The sequence below is a fragment of the Bos taurus genome, chromosome 18, assembly GCF_002263795.3.
Source record: "Bos taurus isolate L1 Dominette 01449 registration number 42190680 breed Hereford chromosome 18, ARS-UCD2.0, whole genome shotgun sequence".
Taxonomy (NCBI): domain Eukaryota; kingdom Metazoa; phylum Chordata; class Mammalia; order Artiodactyla; family Bovidae; genus Bos; species Bos taurus.
The window spans coordinates 16,963,205-16,982,127 of record NC_037345.1 but is presented as its reverse complement, the minus strand read 5'-3'; the positions used below and the strand labels follow the sequence as shown (position 1 = coordinate 16,982,127).

General features: G+C 43.5%; 1 protein-coding gene across 2 annotated transcripts in view; it reads left to right on the top strand.

Annotated features, from left to right (window-relative positions):
• The window catches only part of N4BP1 (NEDD4 binding protein 1), a 57,801-nt gene extending 39,363 nt beyond the window's left edge, over positions 1 to 18,438 (top strand). Inside the window, exons 4-8 of one of the 2 annotated variants that reach the window (XM_059876886.1) lie at positions 5,049 to 5,179; positions 6,735 to 6,831; positions 9,154 to 9,261; positions 11,194 to 11,301; positions 13,083 to 18,438. In XM_059876886.1, the coding sequence (XP_059732869.1) occupies positions 5,049 to 5,179; positions 6,735 to 6,831; positions 9,154 to 9,261; positions 11,194 to 11,301; positions 13,083 to 13,440 (802 nt within the window). In that variant the 3' untranslated portion in view covers positions 13,441 to 18,438. 2 annotated transcript variants of the gene reach the window in all.
• Positions 18,439 to 18,923: the final 485 nt, after the last annotated feature.

Sequence of the window (18,923 nt, the reverse complement as noted above, 5' to 3'; positions counted from 1 at the left end):
TATGCATTTATTACATACTTGTTATTTTTTGTTACAATTTTCAGAGAAATTCACAAGAAGATGATATGATGAATTCCACACATGTTGGAATTCACATTCATTTGAGATTCGCGTGTGCCGTCTCCTAGCTTCAGTGATTATCAGCTCAGGCCTGTCTCGTTCTGTCCTTTCACTTTGTTTCATCTGTGCCCCACCTGCTGCCTTTCACCCATTTTGAAGGAATTTTCAGATATCTCATTTCCATCTATAAATATTTTAATATTTTAGTATCTTTTTTTTAAATATAAAGATTCTCTTGATTTTTATTTTTTGAATGGTGCTGTTCTTTGCTTTCAAAAATAAGAAAAAATGCCAGCACTTCACATGTAAAAGTGAATATAGGCAGTAAAAATATGTAATCTGGTTGTCTTCATTTCCAAATAATGCTGTTTATTGCCATCTCACTTTGTCTTTTGGCAGTTCTTTTGGGGGGAACCCAGCAAATGGCCCACAGCTGTATGGCATTATCTAAGTAAAAATGTAAAGTACAATTTCAATTACTCACAGCCCAAGCCCTACAGCAGTTCCTCATTGTTACAATTTCTTGAGCCTAATGATGATATAAAATTTAGGTCACGATTATGAGTAATATTAATCCTTTTTCATTTTTCTGTATGTGGAGAGATTTCCCAAATTGGTGTTCAAAGACTAAGAAATGCAAATTAAGATAGAATGAACAATGATAATGATACTTTTAAAAAGCCTTTTTGTAGTAACTAGTGTACTTCTCAGAGGAGTTACTGTTGAAATTTATAGTCACACTGGCTGTACAGAACAGGATGTTTTTGCATATCTGGTCCCTCCTACTTTGCCCATAATGCCCCCAAGCCATTGTGACACCCCAAAACACTGTTACATAATTCCTAACCTCGTTCAGTACAGTGCCATTTCTTTTGAAAACCACTGGATTAGTGCACTAAGGGAAACTACAGGCTGATTGAGAGGATTTTAATTTACTTTGAATTCATAGATGTCTCAATTAAAAGCAACTCTTTTACAAAGGATATATTATCCTAGGCAGACAGACTTATACTTAATTTGATGGAGATTGATCTCAAAATGTCAGTAATTAAAATTAACTCTTATTCTGGGAAGAAACTGTTTAATGGGTACAGGGGTTTTTTTTTGGAGTGATGGAAATGTTTTGGAACAAGATACAAATGGTCACACAACATTGTGAATATACTAAATTCACTTTAAAATGATTATTTTACATTGTGTGAATTTCACCTCAATTTCTTTGAGTCAGAAAAAAAATTATCATTCTAAATCAGCTGCTTCAGTTTAAATGGGAATTACAGACTATAAATTCCATAAAAGTGATTCATGTGTATTCGGCTCACTGAACTATCCCCAAGGTCCATGGTGCCTGGCACATAGTAACCACTCGGTGACAATGTGTTGAATGAATGAATGAATTAAAGACTTAATGAAGATTAGGATTATTTAAATGACTTTTCACCACCTATTTATAGCTTGGTCTTCCAGTTGCTGTAGTAAATCAATTTGGATTACATTTCAACAAATATTTGGAATCTTAAAACTGAAACACTTGTTATATATCAGGTACTGACTTTATCTTTGAAAACATAACCTTTACACCAGTTTTGTGAGGTAAAAATTATCTGTAATATACATAACATGAAATGGCTTGAAAGTCTTGTCCAAGATTATGCAGCTACAAAATTTTGACCCATGATACAGTTCTCGAGCCATCGTACACCCCACCTCTTCCCACAGAAGTTGAGATTAAATTTTTAGACCTTAGAGCCATTGGATACATTACTCCTGAGTTGCTTAAGCACTGCTGAGTAAACCTCACTAGCTTGACCCAGCTAGTTGGGGAAGTAGTTAAAAAGCAAACTTGAGTATTTGAGCAATAGGTTTGAACCCTTTGTTAAAGCCACTCAAGCCCACTCATCCCTGGGTTTCTGCAAAGCCTCATTTATTTGCCAGGCCAGTGTGATGTCTGCAGTTTCTAACACACCGTGAGAAATTCCGAAATACCCCATTTAATGCTGCTGATTATGCATATCTCTACTTGGTTTTTCCCCTTTGTCACCGTGAATGAGTCAAACGATGAGTAAATGGAAATTGTATGTGGTGTATGGCTAGACATCACCGCAGTGGCCAGATAACATTTGGTCTCTGTCAGTCTGAAACTTCAGCAAAGAGCACCTGACTTATCTGAATAGATCATTTTCCATGTAGATGAGGTTTGTCCGTTCACTTGCCTATATATTGTAACCATTTTTTCATGGTAGTCATATATCAGGGTTCCATGGCTCTTGTTATTAAATGGAGGCTACAGGAAAGAATTCCTCTTTCCTGGGTAACTCAGAAAGGGTTTTTCTCTGTTTCCACACACTGCCCTGCCTGGCTCTGTGATGGCCCTGCATTTTAATCTGTTTTATCAGGTATTTATCACCCATCTCCTCTCTGCTTTGAATCCTTTTCTTTCTAGTTGAGTGTCTGCTACAATACAGAAGAGGAAGACAACACAATGGTGTAACTTGTCTCCAAGTATATGGAAACAGAAGTTTAAATCTCCCTTGAGAGCCTGCACATCTGGCTTCTCAGGCTTAATATCTGTTAATTCTCTATTTGCATCTGGGAGCCCCAGAGCTTTGGCCTTCACCAGGGTAGAGAGGTATTATTATATGTGTACCCTTTGTCTCTGAGTCAAAAAAGACATTTGGTCTGTGTTTACCTGTCAGCAAGTTGCTTTTCTGTGATTACAGAGAGGCTAGGAGACAGCACATTTTTTGCTTGATTATGATATGAAAATAAAAGTGGGACCTTATTATTTTAAATTCAATAATTTGGCTCTACTTGATTTTATTTCTGTTGTTTTGTCTTCTGAATTAGTCCATATGTTCTTTACCAGAAGTTTGAACTGCTATTTATTCCTGAATCAGCTCTAGAAATTTTTCAGGGTATTAAAAATGTTTTGCTCTAATCACTGAGGATAACTAACCCTTTGAATTTTTTTTTTTTTTTTCATTTATTTTTTAATCTGTGCTGATAGGCTTTGCTGCGCAGGCTTTTCTCTAGCTGTGGACAGCAGGGGCTGCTCTCTAGTTGCAGTGTGCAGGCTTCTCGTCGTGGTAGCTTTTCTTGTTGCGTAGAGCACAGGCTCTCGAGCACACAGGCTTCAACAGTTTTGGCACATGGGCTCAGTAGTTGCGGCTTCCAGGCTCTAGAGCACAGGGTCAAGAGCCTAGTTGCCCCTAGGCTTGTGGGATCTTCCCAGACCAGTGATCAAACCCGTGTCTTCTGCTTCGTCAGGTGGATTCTTTACCACTTAGCCACCAGGGAAGCCCCTGGAATTTTGTTTTCGTGCTAATGTTTCTAGAAATTCCACTTTCCCCCTCTAAGCTTGGGAGGCGTTCCAGGGCAGTAGAATTTTATCTACTGTCATTTCCCTCCTTTTCTTGAAAAGCTTTAGTCGCTTGATCGTGTCTAACTCGTCGTGACCCTGTGGATTGTAGCCCACCAGACTCCTCTGTCCATGAAATTCTCCATGCAAGAATACTGGAGTGATAGCTATCCCTTCTCCAGGGATCTTCCTGTCCCAGGGATTAAACCCAGGTCTCTTGCATTGCAGGTAGATTCTTTACCATCTGAACCACCAGGACCCAAAGGAATGGACTGAGACTTTATTTCCACTTAGTTTCTGCTGTTGCTGTCAACAGAAACATTTAAGGAAAAGAGGAAAAAGAGTTCATATACATTTGTGTCTGATGAATTAGCTAAGAAGGCACTTAATAAGCTTTTTTAGTGCATGTCTCTCAAGACTAAGACCCTCTGTACAAAAACTACCTGCCTCAAGCCGATTTTCCAGTAACAAGTGTCATATTGCTACATTCCTGCCATATTTAAATGCTTTTAGATAAACAAGCCACTGCTAAGTTATTTCATCAAGAATGGGTTTGTTTACTTGTGTACATTTCCTGGAGTGGAGCTGATGCCTGTGGAGTCTGATTTATGATTGACTGAGAAGAGTGGGTTTTAGCCTCTAAAAGGAGGCATTTCTGAGCCACTCTTCTGGATGTTAGATGCTTGTTACAGGTCCAGCCCATTCTTGCTCCATGAAAACGTAGATTTAGCTGGGGACCATACCACTGGGGCTAGTTGAAAGGGTTAAAACCTCTGCTTTTCCTTAACTGCTGGAGAATAATTTTAAAATATTTTTCTTCATTTGTTTTGAAATTGGTTTTGGGGTGGGGAAACAGTTTTTAATCCTCTGTACCATGAGTTACAAAGTAAGGGCCCGATCTGGCCACCATGTTCTGGTAAACATGGAACGTAGCTCCAGCCCCTCTCTTAGAGTTGGCAGTTCTGTGGTGCGGCATGTCTGGCGCTCACTCATGTTCAGTACTGTCCCTTATTTAATTACTTTCCCCTTGCTGTCTGCTTCCATCACGAGAATCACGTGCCATGGCCCCCAGGTAGTTCCATGTGAGCCTTGCCATCAGCTCGTTTCCTGGAAGCTGTAAACTGAGTTGGCTTCCCAGTTGTCCAGAGAGGGGATGCAGCCCTCCTGGATGGAGGCAGATGTATTTGAAACCCCTGGAAGCTGTGGTGGTGAGAACATGTCATGGGATCGTTCTGATCATAGCTGCTTCTGCTGCGGCCACAAATTCCTTCTAACATTCATCAAAGATTCTTGGAGGCCAGTGGACTAGGACTCTCTAGAATGGGCTCTTCATCTAAAACCAAACATAAAAGGTGTAGTAAACAAGTATAGCCCCGAAGCTCAAACTGCCCTCTACCACAGAAGCACACTCAAATCAACTAAATAAAATAAAACCGAAATCACAAAGCTATTGAGTCACATCTCCTGTCGTGGTTTCTCTTGGCTTTGCAAAGCAGCAAACTATTAAAGGAAATATTGTCCTAATTGTTTTTGTTGTTTGTAGATTTTACTTTTTCACTTTATCCTGGTAAAACTTAACATGCTTTAAACATGCTTTCAACTGAAATAAATTTTACTTATTTTCATATAGCCATGGTCTGAAAAAGTTCTTTTCTTGTCGTGGAATTGCAATTGCGGTTGAATATTTTTGGAAGCTCGGCAACAGAAACATCACTGTATTTGTTCCACAGTGGAGAACAAGGCGGGATCCTAATGTCACAGGTGAGGCAAACTGATTTTTCCAGGTTACTAATAATTAGGTAATCAGTTGGCTCTTAATTGCAACACACACTACTTAGAATAGTGCCATGTGCCATAGGCAGCAGCTTTAAAAACAAAACTAAATTTGTTGCATCCAGTTTAAAAAAAAAATCAGTTGAAGAGAGTTTTATAGCATAAGACATACTTGGGGGAGGGATGGAAAGTTTAATAGATGTTTATATAAAAAGTTATGTTAGTCTTCATTATATATCACAAAAATTTTCTTTGACTTTCTAAAAAGTTGATTAAATATGTCTTTCTACGAGGCTAGGTTTCTTCCTCTTTAAATAGTATTTTTGAAAATGATCATTTGATAAATTTGGAACCCTCCCATAGGATGTCTTTTTAACAGTTTGTTTAATAGCTTAATATAAGTCATTTATGTTCACTGTGTGGTACTGCATGGCTGACCTGCAGGCCACACACGAAAGATTTGAACTTATTGTGGATCCTGAAATATCCAGAGAAAGTTAAGGTTTTTCTTTTCTTGGGTCTTAATAGGAAGATTGGTGAAAGGGCTGTGCCAAGCAGCTTGATGCATCAGACTACCTGGAAATAAAGGTAGACTGGGAGGAGGAAGGGTGAGAACAGGACCCACCCAGCACATTCAGCAGGAAGTAATACAACTTAGTCGCTGTTGAGGTAGAAATGGTAAAAGGACACTTCCCAGGTATCCCAACTTCCCTCCTCAGGGGAAGTGTATTTGTCCTAGCAGAGGGTCCTTGAGAATGAGGCAGAACTACTCATTTCAGTCATTTTGCAGTAGGATCCCTGAAAGAGTCTTGTAAGCCTTATGTGCTTGCATTTCTAGAGCCATAAAGCACTGTGTTAGGACATTTCAGCCTAAGTCAGTGGTGAGTACCATCGTAGGGAATGCAGTAGTGGGAATCTCAGACCCTGAGCCTGTAGCTGCTATTTTGCCTATTACTCATTTGTGGCTTTGGCCCTCTTTTATTCTCTGTCATGACCCACTCCCATGAAAATCAGTAAATATTTGTACCAATAACAGAGAAGAGATTAGATAGGGTAGCAATCAGAGGGAGATTTGACAGACTCTTGGAATAGGGACCAAGCAGACCTTTCTTGTGATCAGGACAGAACAGTCTGTCTGCCTCTCTGGCATCCCTCTTCTATTCCAACCCCTGCCCTCTCTCAGGGACTTGGCCCTCACTCTCTTTGTCCTCTGTTGCTTGTAATGTAGCGGAGAAAAAGTTCTTAATAGTAAGATCCTTTATGTATAGGTTTATGGTTTATTCTTCTTACAAAGCAGATAAGTTGAACATTTTTAAGTTTAAAAAATAGCTAAAGTCAATTTTTACATTACATTTGTTTTGGAATATGTCTTCCTTGATTTTCCCCCCTTCCCAGTAAGTTCATAAAATGCAATCTTTGTGAGTCAATAGAAAAAAAGTTACCCACAAGTCTCCAAGTGAAACATTTGGGATGCTTTCATTTATTCAAACATCTGGGTAGATAGCCTTTTTCTGAATGTGTATTCAACTTATTCCATAAACAGAACAGCACTTCTTAACCCAGCTCCAGGAGCTTGGAATATTATCTTTAACTCCTGCACGGATGGTCTTTGGAGAAAGAATTGCTTCTCATGATGACAGGTATGAAAGGCTGTTTTCCTTTCTAAAGTGGGTGTGGGGTGGTGAGGAGCCAGCCACCTGCTCCACCAGACAGTTCATCAGGCACCTGAATCTACTTCTTAAAAGGACATGCTTGACCCGAGTTTGAGAATTTTAACATTCATAGTCTTTAAGGTTATACTAATACACTCAGGGACATTACCAAAGAAGCTATTGAGTTAAAAAACTTTTTTAATAAAACATGGCTGAGAATCTGTAAGTAAAAAGCCCATATTGAGTTGTAGTCTTTTTAAATACTTCCTAGAAGTAATGTTTGTCTTGTCTTAGTGTGGCAGCCTCAAGAGTGCTTTTTACACTTCCTCTGTCTCCTCCTGGTTATATCTGGCTGGTGACTTAGTCTGTCATTGTGATGCCTGAGCCCTCAGTATTTCTTCCATATAATAGAAGATGGTCTCAGCTGCCCCTCATGTTAAAGGAATAAGCTGTGTTTCTTAGGTTGGTACACTGCTCAGAGAGCAGGTGCTGAGACGAGTGTCTGGGAACTGAAGTGCTGGCCTCCTGCTCTTTACTCTCCTGCCCTCACCCTTTTTCCATCTGACCTCCAGCACTTACAGCTCCCTGGTGCTTTTGCCTCATTGTTCTACCACAGTGCTCCCTCACGTTGAAGACAGTGCTTAGCTTGTAACCCAAGGTAGTGAATGATGGTCAGATGGGTGAGAGATGAAAAGAGGAGCTTGGCAGGGGAAGAGAACTTGGAGTGAACAGACATTCAGCAAAAGGTCCAAAGGGCCTCCTCACTGACAACCCCTTGCCCTTCACCAGGCTGGTATGAGAGAGCAGATCTGGGGAGAATCCGAGATGGCATGAAAGAATGCAGGAGGAAGCACCTGGGGGTAGGGGCGTAGGTGAGAAAGTATTGGGAGATTGGGGTGGAGGGACTACCCTTGCTCCAGAGATCTGGGCAGGGACCCTGGAGAGCTCACGTGAAAAGGCAGGTTGGACTGCCAGGCTCACGAAGCGCCTTCAGATGGTTTTAACGCAGCAGCTTCCTTCTCACACCTACAGAATTTGAATGCATACACAAGTATGTCAACTATGTTTTCACTTAATTTATATGGCTCTCTGGGTTTTTAGCGGATGTGAACATGTGTCCTGATTCACAGTACACGCCCAGAAGCTTTACTGCCTATTTTCGTTAATACTTGTGGACAAACATTACTCCTCACTGTTCATGCCAATTAGAAATAATTTAAGATACTCATGCTAAATCATATTTACTTATCAAGGTTCCTAAGATTTCTGAAACTAATGAGGCTTTTTTGATCTCCTTTTAAGTACCCCCTACTGATAATAAAAGCAGTTGTTTTGCACCTTTAATTCAGTGATTTCACTTATTTTATTGTTTCATTATCTGCATTGCCTCAGACAAATGTGGTCATCCTGACTAGGGGATGAAACTCATATTGTCCTCACAGATCTCTCATTGAGAGGGTTTGAACACGAATAATCTCGAATAATGAAATAGAATTCTCTGTAATGTTTACTTGTTACACTTTTGATCACCATATGAAAGTGAAAAGTGAAAGTGAAGTCACTCAGTCGTGTCTGACTCTTTGCGACCCCGTGGACTGTAGCCCACCAAGCTCCTCCGTCCATGGGCTTCTCCAGGAAGGCATACTGGAATGGGTTGCCATTTCCTTCTCCAGGGGATCTTCCCAACCCAGGGATCGAACCCAGGTCTCCCACATTGCAGGTAGACGCTTTAACCTCTGAGCCACCAGGGAAGCCCATATGATCACCATATATCTTCTCATAATTTGCATTTGCATGGATCTATAACTTGGACTAAACCTAATGGCAGTTCTGGACATCTCTTTAAGTCAGGGCAGAAAATGTGCATTAGGCTAAAAAAAAAAATGGAAGGCTGACTGTGGCAAGGCTAATCTTAGAACCAAAGTACCATAGCTTAGCAACTGAAAACTGAATAGTGATTTCACAGGCATCAATTCTGATTCATTCCTTCTCTAGTCCTCATGCATTATCATATTACCACTCTATTGATAATACAACTTGTCTAGAAAAATGTATAAATTATGCTTAAGATTATTTTTTAAAAAGATTTTATGAAAACCAGGCCTTCATTTATAATCATTCTAGTAATTTCAGGTGTTCAGTATTTCAAGTTGATGTTCACTTGACAGGGGCTTAACTTTTCTGCATCCCAGCCTTGGTTAAATTGTTTTATTTTTCTGTGAAGAGGAAATGCTTTTGTTTTTTATAGTAAAGCTACTCTGAACCAGGGCTGCCTGCTTGCCTGTTTTAACCACTCTTATATTACCATAGGTTTCTACTACACTTAGCGGACAAAACTGGTGGCATAATTGTAACAAATGATAACTTCAGAGAATTTGTGACCGAGTCAGTCTCCTGGAGAGAAATAATTACAAAAAGGTAATACTTTTTTCTTTGTCTTTGGTCAGAGATGTTTTTTGTTGTTTACTGTTTGTTTTTTGTCCACCTTGGAAGCAGTTCAGGAGACCAAAGGTATCATAAGACTGTGCTTCCAATCCACAGGGTAGCTGGCCCCTGTCAGGAAGCGGGAGGACTGAGCACAGAGCAGCAACACCAGCAAGTGATGTGTGAACGTGCTCTGGTGCCCACAGGTGTCTTCTGTAGACCAGTGTCCCCTGGCAAGAGGTGTATCTTTGTGGTCCAGTTAGCTCTGTTAACTGTGTGATGGAGCAGAAATGACTACCTAGTTTGACTATGGCCTGATGCCGAGGGACACTTGAGCAAGTCATTGGGCCTCCCCCAGGCTTTACTCAACAGTGAAATATGAAGGCTAAGTTTGATAACAGCTGTGATTTCAGCAAGAGGATAGTCCCAAAATCAGTATGCTGACTGGGTTTTCACTTTGGGGAAAGGAAAGAATATTTCTAGTTTTTAATATCTGATACTTTTCTTGAGCATTTTACCATCAAAGTTTAGTCATCTGAATTGAAAGCACATTGAATATCCAAAATAACAAAGTTTTCTGTTTGTGATGACACCCTGAGTGTGTTCAGCTACATTAAGATCAGTGAGCACAGGCTTCCAGGACTTTCTGTAAACAAGCATCATCTGACAAGTACTTACCAAAAACCAGTAGTCTTATGGTAGTGCCAGGGATGAGTCATAAATGCCGGAAATCTAAAAGACATACCTTGAGATTGTGTATAACTGGTATATAACCAGTGTAACTACATACTTACCTGTCTAGGGGGTTTCATGGTTGCCTCTTGTCTGATATTTATGTTTTTTGAATCATTAGAGGGTTTTAGAATATGATACCCAGGTGAAAGTTAGTTACTATATGCATTTGACCCATATGCTGTTAAGAAACTTTGGTGATAGCTGAAGTGAGAATTGGTCTTTGACCTTCTGGGCACAGTTAACAAGCCATTAATCTTCTAGCACATGTTTCTGTTGGATTTGTGCCCTGAGCTCATTGTCAGTATTTATCAGACACTCATCTGTGTATGCATAGAAGGTTTAAGTGCAGTGAAGAATCAGTCACACACCAGCCCATTGCCTTCAGAAGTCATAAAGCAAGGCAGAAACCAAGATCCAGGCAGCAAATCAGGCATTTGGACTTTTTTTAAAACATTTTTCTAGACTTGATAAATCATATTCAACTGACCTTCAGTATTTCTTCATACACTAATTCCTTTTTTAAAAGAACATCAGTAGGTTTGCTCATGAGCTCATTTATTGAAAAATTAAACCTTTGTTGAGCACCCATTGTATCCTAAGGTGACAGTCTTTCCATCTTGTTTTTCAAAGTTATATTGAACATTATATTAGGAAAAGAAGCTGCTTCCCAAGCCCAGATAAAAATCTGAAAGTCTTGGTAAGAAATAAGAGGGCCAGTAGGTAAAAGTTTCTTACTCTGTTGTATTTGTATCCAAAAGAGAAAGTGGTTTCACTGGGGTGTGTTTGGTTTTCTTTGCTTTAGTGGTTAAGTGAAAGTCTCAGTCACGTCCAGCTCTTTGTGACCCCATGCACTATACATATACAGTCCATGGAATTCTCCAGGCCAGAATACTGGAGTGGGTAGCTTTTCCCTTCTCCAGGGGATCTTCCCAGCCCAGGGATCAAACCCAGGTCTCCCACGTTGCAGGCAGATGCTTCACTAGCTGAGCCACAAGGGAAGCCCAAGAATACTGACAGAAGGGAATACTGATAGAAGAACACCCCAAGAAGGGATGGGCAGCCTATCCCTTCTCTAGGGGTCTTCCCGACTCAGGAATTGAACCAGGCTCTCTTGCGTTGCAGATGGATTCGGTTAAGCAGTCTTTTAATTTACTTTTTTCTCCCACACTGTAATTATTCTCCCTGTTGTAGATTGCTCCAGTATACCTTTGTGGGGGACATATTTATGGTTCCTGATGACCCTCTGGGAAGAAGTGGACCTCGATTAGAAGAATTTCTTCGGAAGGAAGTCTTCCTTAGGTATTTGTTTCCTTTTCCAGATTGTCTTGTGTTTACAAATTTGTTTCAGTTGTTTGTGCTTCAAGTGCAAGTGCACTCTCTCCCTGAGTATTATAAATGGTATTTTATTTTAAAAACTAGCCGTAAATTTAGTGCTGGTGAAATACAGGTGGAATGTCTTCCAGAGACCAAATCTTCATTTGTGGTCCATTTGGTTTTAATCCCAGAAGAGAGGATGGAGAGCCAGACTTTCTGTAGGCCAAAGAAGACAGAGCAGATTTTGCTAGTGGTCACTTACTAGTGAATGCTAATTAGGTTCTTTGTGTGTGTGAGAGTATCTTTTTCAGTTCATTTTGCCAAGTCATTTACTTTGAATGTTTTATGCTTATATGAATTTATTTACTATTCAGGAATCACTACCTGGGAAACTGTTGCTATCTACCTCACTGAGTAGAGAAGCAAGTATTCTATGTTTGTCTGAAATTAATTTGATAGCTTAGGTTTTCTTTCTTGTAGATTGGGTTTTTTTGTTTGTGTTTAAAGACGTGTTTCCATTTTCAGAATTCTCAAGAATGGACATTGTCCATTCTTAAGTGGACAGATCGTATTCCCCAGTGATAGGCCTTTTCTCTTTTTAAAAAGTGAAATAAGCTACATTTCTGTGTATTTCTCAGCTGAAAGGGGTGTAAGCTCAAAGAAGTGAGAGACAGCTCCCCCAGCGTTTCAAGACAGTGAGACTTCAGAGCTGATCCTCTCCGTTTATGACAGGGCCTTTGGGGGATTCTGGGTTTGGATTGGAAAGGGCAGGTGGCTCACACAGAAGTGTCTTCAGCACACGAGACTGGCATGATTTCCACTCCCAGGTCTTGTGAATCATTTCTCTTTTGAGCCTTTGTGTTGTATTACACACTCCGTTCCCAAAGGTCCTGCTTCTCTACCTACCTCCACCAAGAGAATGGTAGCCATTTTAAACACCTGCTGAATGGCCATACATCTTATTTTTTCTTCCAAAGTCTTAACTTGGAAATTCTCTGCTAGGCTTTAAGACCTCAGGCCTGTGTGCAAGCATCAGGGTCCATGGGTCAAACTTAATGGAAGGAGAGTTCTGTCTCCTTCTCCAGCCTCAGCAGCCTGGCAGCAGGGTCAGTCTTGCCTACTCACATAAGACCCATTGAATACAAAGTTAGTCATTGCACCCTCTGCCGCACCGCTCCGCCCCACCCTGCCTCCAACGGAGGGACTGAGCTTTTGAAGTTGGGAAAAGTGTTAGGCAGCCCCATTTCTCTACTGCAAGCAGAATCAGGTGGGGGGCTTTTTAATGGTAGAGATGCCCTAGACACACTCATGTGCATTCAAGTTGTGGACACCAACATCTCACTCAGACTTGAGGGGCTGGGGAGGCAGCCTCTCTGCCCAAAGATCCCCATCAGCCTGGCCCCACAGAGAATCTGAATCTGCAAGAGAGTATGGTCCTGCGTCCAGATCTTTTGAAAGCTTCCTGGTACACCCTGGTTCAGAGCCAAGCAGCTGGATGGGGTCAGTCCTCACAGCAGCAGGCCAGGAAATGGAGTGGCTCATAAAGAGCCAGCATTCCCTGTCATGACTGGGCTGGAATTGGTGTTAGCGGCATCCCCACAGGCCTGTCTGTGGGTGGTTGCCCTCCCTGCCATGGCTGCAGTCTTCTCTTGCCTTCAGAGGCCAGGGAGTAGCTCCTTGAGTTTTGGAGTCAGAAGCAGATATTTTTAGACAGATTTCTTGTTTGTCTCCTAACCTAGCTCACCAGGGCTTGCTTCCATTCACAGAGATATGCAGCCCCTACTCAACGCCCTGCCAAATGTGGGCATGTTTGACCCCAGCTTCAGAGTCCCTGGCGCCCAGGCAGCCAGCACCAGCCACCAGCCTCCGACCCGGATTCAGGGCACCCCACCCAGCCACTGGCTTCCTCAGCAACCCCGCTTCCCACTTTTGCCCAACCTTTCTAACATCCAGCAGAATCTGCCCATGCCAGCACAGAGATCTCCTGCAGAAACCAACGAGCTGAGGGAAGCCCTTCTGAAGATCTTCCCTGACTCGGAGCAAAAACTGAAAATCGACCAGATCTTGGCAGCTCATCCATACATGAAAGACCTGAACGCACTCTCCGCCATGGTATTGGACTGAAGGCTGTTGGGAACTGGGGCTCTGGGCTGAAGACACACACTCAAGCTAGTATCTGCATGTGCCAGCAGGAAGTGACATAATGTGAAAAAACCAATTTCCCAGTGGAAATGCTGTTGTAGTGTATAGGAGAAAAAAAAACACAGATGTTTTGTGTATAAAAAAAATCTGGGTTTTCAAAACCAGCTTTTTTATATATATACATTATGCTGCTATTACGGATTTAACATTTTCTGTAAAAGGAAAGTCTACATTTTCTGCCTGTTCAGAACTGTTTAATAGCAGTTACTCTTGAGTGCACTTACATTTTTATGTTTTTTAAACTATTTTCCTTAATGCTGAAAATATTGACAAATGGATATGATTAGCCTTTCTTAAAAAAAAAAAAAAGTTGCTTTCTTAGGGAAAGCAAGAACTCTTAAAGTATATTTTCTTGAGATGACTATGTCACGTCCACTGACATGAAGTGTGCTCACCCTCCTAGCCTCCTCTACCCTCGCCCCTGGAATTAGAGTCCGTGTGAGTTAATTTTGCTCCTCTGGGGTCTTTGATTGGAGCCATTTGTGAGAGTGGACAGGTGATGCCACTAGATGGCACCTTGTGCCTAGCCACTGTTAATGACCAGGGCAGAGCTAGACGCACGGAGTATCCGGCTGGGAGAACCTTGAGAGCCCACGTAGTCCAGCCCTTCCTCCCTTCCCACCTGGCAGAAGAGGGAACTGAGGCTCCAAGTGCCCTCTGTCTGGACGCGCCCAAGTCCACAGCTGTGAACTGGATCCCTCGTGCATGGCTGGGACACGCAGCACTCAGTCCCTGACTGGCTCTAGAAGTCCCATCTCAGCTTCTGAAGATGCTAGTGGGACGTGAGGAAGTTCAGTGAAGAGCGTCATTATTACAGTAGTTTGGTGTCCACAGCCTTGGGAGATGCCCCATGTGAAGTTTGTGCAGCTTTGCCAAAAAACTGGTTTTCTATTCTCAAGAATGACCCAAGCCAATAAATAGCATTAGTAGCTTCTGTGGGGGCCCAGAGCCCTGTATTTATTTTTCCTGTGTTAATCTCTTTAGTGTTCTCCTAAGCTGCCCTTCCTATGGGTCTGTCTCAGAATTGATATCTTAGTATTGTGTTTTCAGTGTTGCCTAAATTCTGTGTCAGTGAAAATTCTTTTTCTGGATAATTAACTGTTAACATCTTTCTTGTTCTCTGGACCTTCAAAGGGCTTTGTATTTAATACTTGCTCTTTTCCCAGGCTGCTCACGATCAGTTTCACATCTGCCTTGTAGATCACATCTCTTGTGGCCCCCAGAAACAATTCCAGAGGACTCAGTGCCAGTTCGTTCTTCATGGTGAAGGGACTTAGTTGGCCATGAGCAGACCTGGCTGGCTCCCCCCAGTGCTCCCTCTAGGCATGTATGATCCTGCATCCCTCCAGGGATGAGTCCAGAGTCCTCAGGTGGCCAGATTTGGACTTCAGTCACTTTTTCTCTTGGATGCCTTTAAGATGCATTCTGGTGTGGAGCTGGTCGTCAGCTGGGGGTAGGATACCCAAGTCATCCAGCTGTGCACGTGGAGGACAGAAGGCAACTTCAGTCACAGTCCCTGTGCCTCAGCTTCACAAATGATGGTTTTAAAAAACAACAGCAGAGGTGTGAGGCCTGGGTCCCCCTCACAGTGACTTTACCTTCCAGGTCAAGTGGCCGTGCCAATCCAGCACTGCTGCTGTTCAGAGAAGGACCCGAGGGGCATGCCTTGATTGCCAGGACTTACCCACTGGTCTTCCTGGGAGCGGGGCTGAGGTGCCACTGATACTGGGTAGAGCTAGCTAGGCCTAGAGGTCAGGAGTTTTCTAGGCTCTAGAAGTGACCTGACCTTTGAATTACATAAGCCTCTGTGATCTTAGTATTGTCTCTGAGAGCTCCACCAGCCCTTTCCTCTTTCTTGGGTGCAGGAAGGAAGAGTGCGGAAGGTAAGTGGGAGGAGTTTCAGAAAAGCATTACTTACTTACCTTGATAAATTATAACATGAAACAGAATCCACAGTTCTTTCTGAAATCTGTCAAGTATAGTTAAATTTAATATTTTAAAGCTCTGTTCTCAAACCATTATTTCAAGAAGTCATGACTTGTTCTCAGACTCCTCTTAATACTAGGCTCAGTGTTGATACTCCCGGTCTACCTCCCCTGGTAGGTTTTTGGAACCACCTTGGGGACTGTCTGTAGCAGTGTTTCCTGTAACTCCTCCAGGTGACTCTGCATCCTGTATTCCATGGCATTTCTGTGAAGCAGGAGGCAGGGCAGAGGGTGCCACCCTCCTTCAGTAGACTCGGAGAAGTTGTCCGGAAAAGAATAAGTAGGCAGTGATGCTGAATGATTTCTGGGCCTACATTCTTCCCCACACCCCAGACTGCCACCTGGGAGCAGAAAGACTGGTTTGGTCTTTCTGTCAAGTAGCCAGTGTTTGAGACCCTACAGTCCGGTGGCTAGAAAAACAGTAAGAAGGCTCGGCCGTCCTGGATGAAGGGTCAGCATTGTTCTGGCAGGCTTAGCAGCGTGTGGCTGTCACCAGGGACTCCGCTGACCTGTTGTAGCTTTTGGTGTCAGTGAGAGGAGGGATAATCTTGCTTTATTGCTTAGGCTTATTGTGGCATTTGTGGAATATGATCCACACATAGAATCCATGATGCTCTGAACCCCCACCCCCACTGAGTCTCATGCCCTTCCCCCCACCATGGCAAATGGCACTGGGCCCCCTGGAGTTGGGCCTTGGCACCACTCCCACCTCAGGCCCAGCCTGCCTCCCACACATGTCTGAGACACAGCCTTCCTTAAGGAATTTCTCCCCACCTCTACCTCCCCAGCAACCCTCTACGTCCCCACCTGTCCTCTTCCATCCTGTGTCCCTTAGCCCATCTCCTCTCATCTCCCAGCTATAGTTTGTTTGGTTAGTTACTCTGACTACCCCATTTCTTCGTTATCTACCTCTCTCATTATTCCCTACATATTTCACATCCTGAGATTAAAACAACCTGATTTCCCTAAGGATCTCTGTTCATTGCTACCTTCGTTCCCCTTCCCACTTTTCACTTCTGTGTCTGCAAACTTGGCCTCCACCCCATCACATGGGATGAATCGAGGGAAGTCATTGGAGACCAGTCAGTTTCCAAATTCGGAAACCCTTTTCCCAATCCTGAATCTGCATGTCCACATTCAGTAACCATAGCATGACGTTGTTGACCCTTCAGTTCAGTTCAGTTCAGTCACTCAGTCCTGTCTGATTCTTTGCGACCCCATGAATCGCAGCACACCAGGCCTCCCTGTCCATCACCAACTCCCAGAGTTCATTCAAACTCATGTCCATCGAGTCGGTGATGCCCTCCAGCCATCTCATCCTCTGTCGTCCCCTTCTCCTCCTGCCCCCAATCCCTTCTAGCATCAGGGTCTTTTCCAATGAGTCAACTCTTCGTATGAGGTGGCCAAAGTACTGGAGTATCAGCTTTAGCATCATTCCTTCCAAAGAACACCCAGGACTGATCTCCTTTAGAATGGACTGGTTGGATCTCCTTGCAGTCCAAGGGATTCTCAAGAGTCTTCTCCAACACCACAGTTCAAAAGCATCAATTCTTCGGTGCTCAGCTTTCTTTACAGTCCAACTCTCACATCCATACATGACCACAGGAAAAACCATAGCCTTGACTAGATGGACCTTTGTTGACGAAGTAATGTCTCTGCTTTTGAATATGCTATCTAGGTTGGTCATCAGTTTCCTTCCAAGGAGTAGTTCAGTTCAGTCACTCAGTCGTGTCCGACTCTTTGCATCTGTTGACCCTTACTTTCCCTATTTTCTGAGATTTCCCTCACTCCTAAACAGTCTTCATTCCTTTTCCTTCTTTGACCTAAAGGCCAGTTCAGCAGAAAGACCAGCTCAATAGGTGGTTTCCAAACTTCAGACCAGCTATGGGACGCATGATGAGGAGGGCAGTTCTTAATACAGATGACTGGGCACTACCCAGAGGTTTATTTAGTAGCTCTGGCGCAAAGCGTGGAAATCTGCCATTTCAGCAAATTCCCTGGATGGTTCCCACACAGGTGGTCCATGGACCACATTTTGAGACACACTCACCCTTAGAGATCAGCACACTTCCTTGACTCGAACCACCCCCTCTTTGCTGAAGTGACTCCCAGCTCCAGCCCTGCCCCTTATGAGTGCATATTTAGGTCTACCTAGAAGCCCTGAGACATCCCCAGACCCACTGCCCCCCAGACCCTCTGCCTGCATCTGTTCTCTTGTCTTTTCCCACCTACTCTGCCACAAGGTCCCCGCATCCACCGTTGTCCCTTTTTGGCCATTGCCCCCCACCCCGCATCTTGTGCTTATGGCCTCCCTGTGGGCATCAGCCTCTGACCTGTCAGCCCACCTCACAGCTTTCCCGCCTCTAACTACCCCCTTGAGACTGCACAGCTGCTAGATTTATCTTCTGAAGATACGCTTCTGCACACCCCTGTTCTTGCAGTGACCAGTGGCTCTCTTGACCAGAGTATCAAGTTTAGACCTTCCTGAGCTTAGTATCCTTGGCAGTCTACCTCCCAGTCGTACATGATGGCCCACTCTGTATAGCCCATCTGTCCACTCACTGCAGCCGCACAATTTCCTCAGTTACCTGTGGGCTCCCACTCCGAGTGAATCTCTTCTCTGCTAAAAATGCCCTTTCTCCCAGATGGCTTCCCCCTCAAAGGCCCGGCCCTGGGTCCTCTGTACCCTTGCCTAAAGCTTCTGAGCAGAAGCAGCCTCATGGTGTCTTGTGACCCCACAGCACTTGTCTTGCTTTCGGCACTTGCCGCTCTGGTTGGTGTCGCTGCGGCTGATTGTGTGCTCTGTCTTACCTCTCTTTCTAGACTGTGAGCTCCTCGTGGGCAGGGCTTTCTGTGTTCACTCTCTGTGTTTCCCACGGCACCTAGCGCAGTGCCTTGCACTTAATAGGTGCTCAATAAAGTCTGCTCAATTGAACTGGAGGATGGTGCCTTCTTGACAGCGGCATCTAGCAGCCAGCAAGGCCTTCAAGTATCAGATTCTCTGCAGTTGCTCCCTGGAACCCACTACTCTTCATTTTTCCTTCTTGTCAAGTCTCTAACACCACCAGGTCCGGGAATGGGCACCTGCCCCCTGCTGAGCCAAGCAGTGTGCTCTGACTTGCTGCCCACACGGTGGCCAATCTAGGCCAGTCAGAGTACGCCTTGTGATTGCCCCCTCTGGTGGTGGGGGCTAAGATGTGTCATGCTCAGATCTGATGTAGGCTGTTTTCTGCCGTGGGTGGGAGGCAGGGTGGAGAGAAGCGGAAGCATGACAGTGTGATTCCTGTTGTCATGGAAACATGATGGCACTCACACTCTTCCCCAGAAGCCTGTTACCCTGACACGCTTCACTTTTTCTTTATGTTGGGTTTATATCCCTTGAAATCAAAGACTCTTAAGTGAAATACATATCAGTGTCCA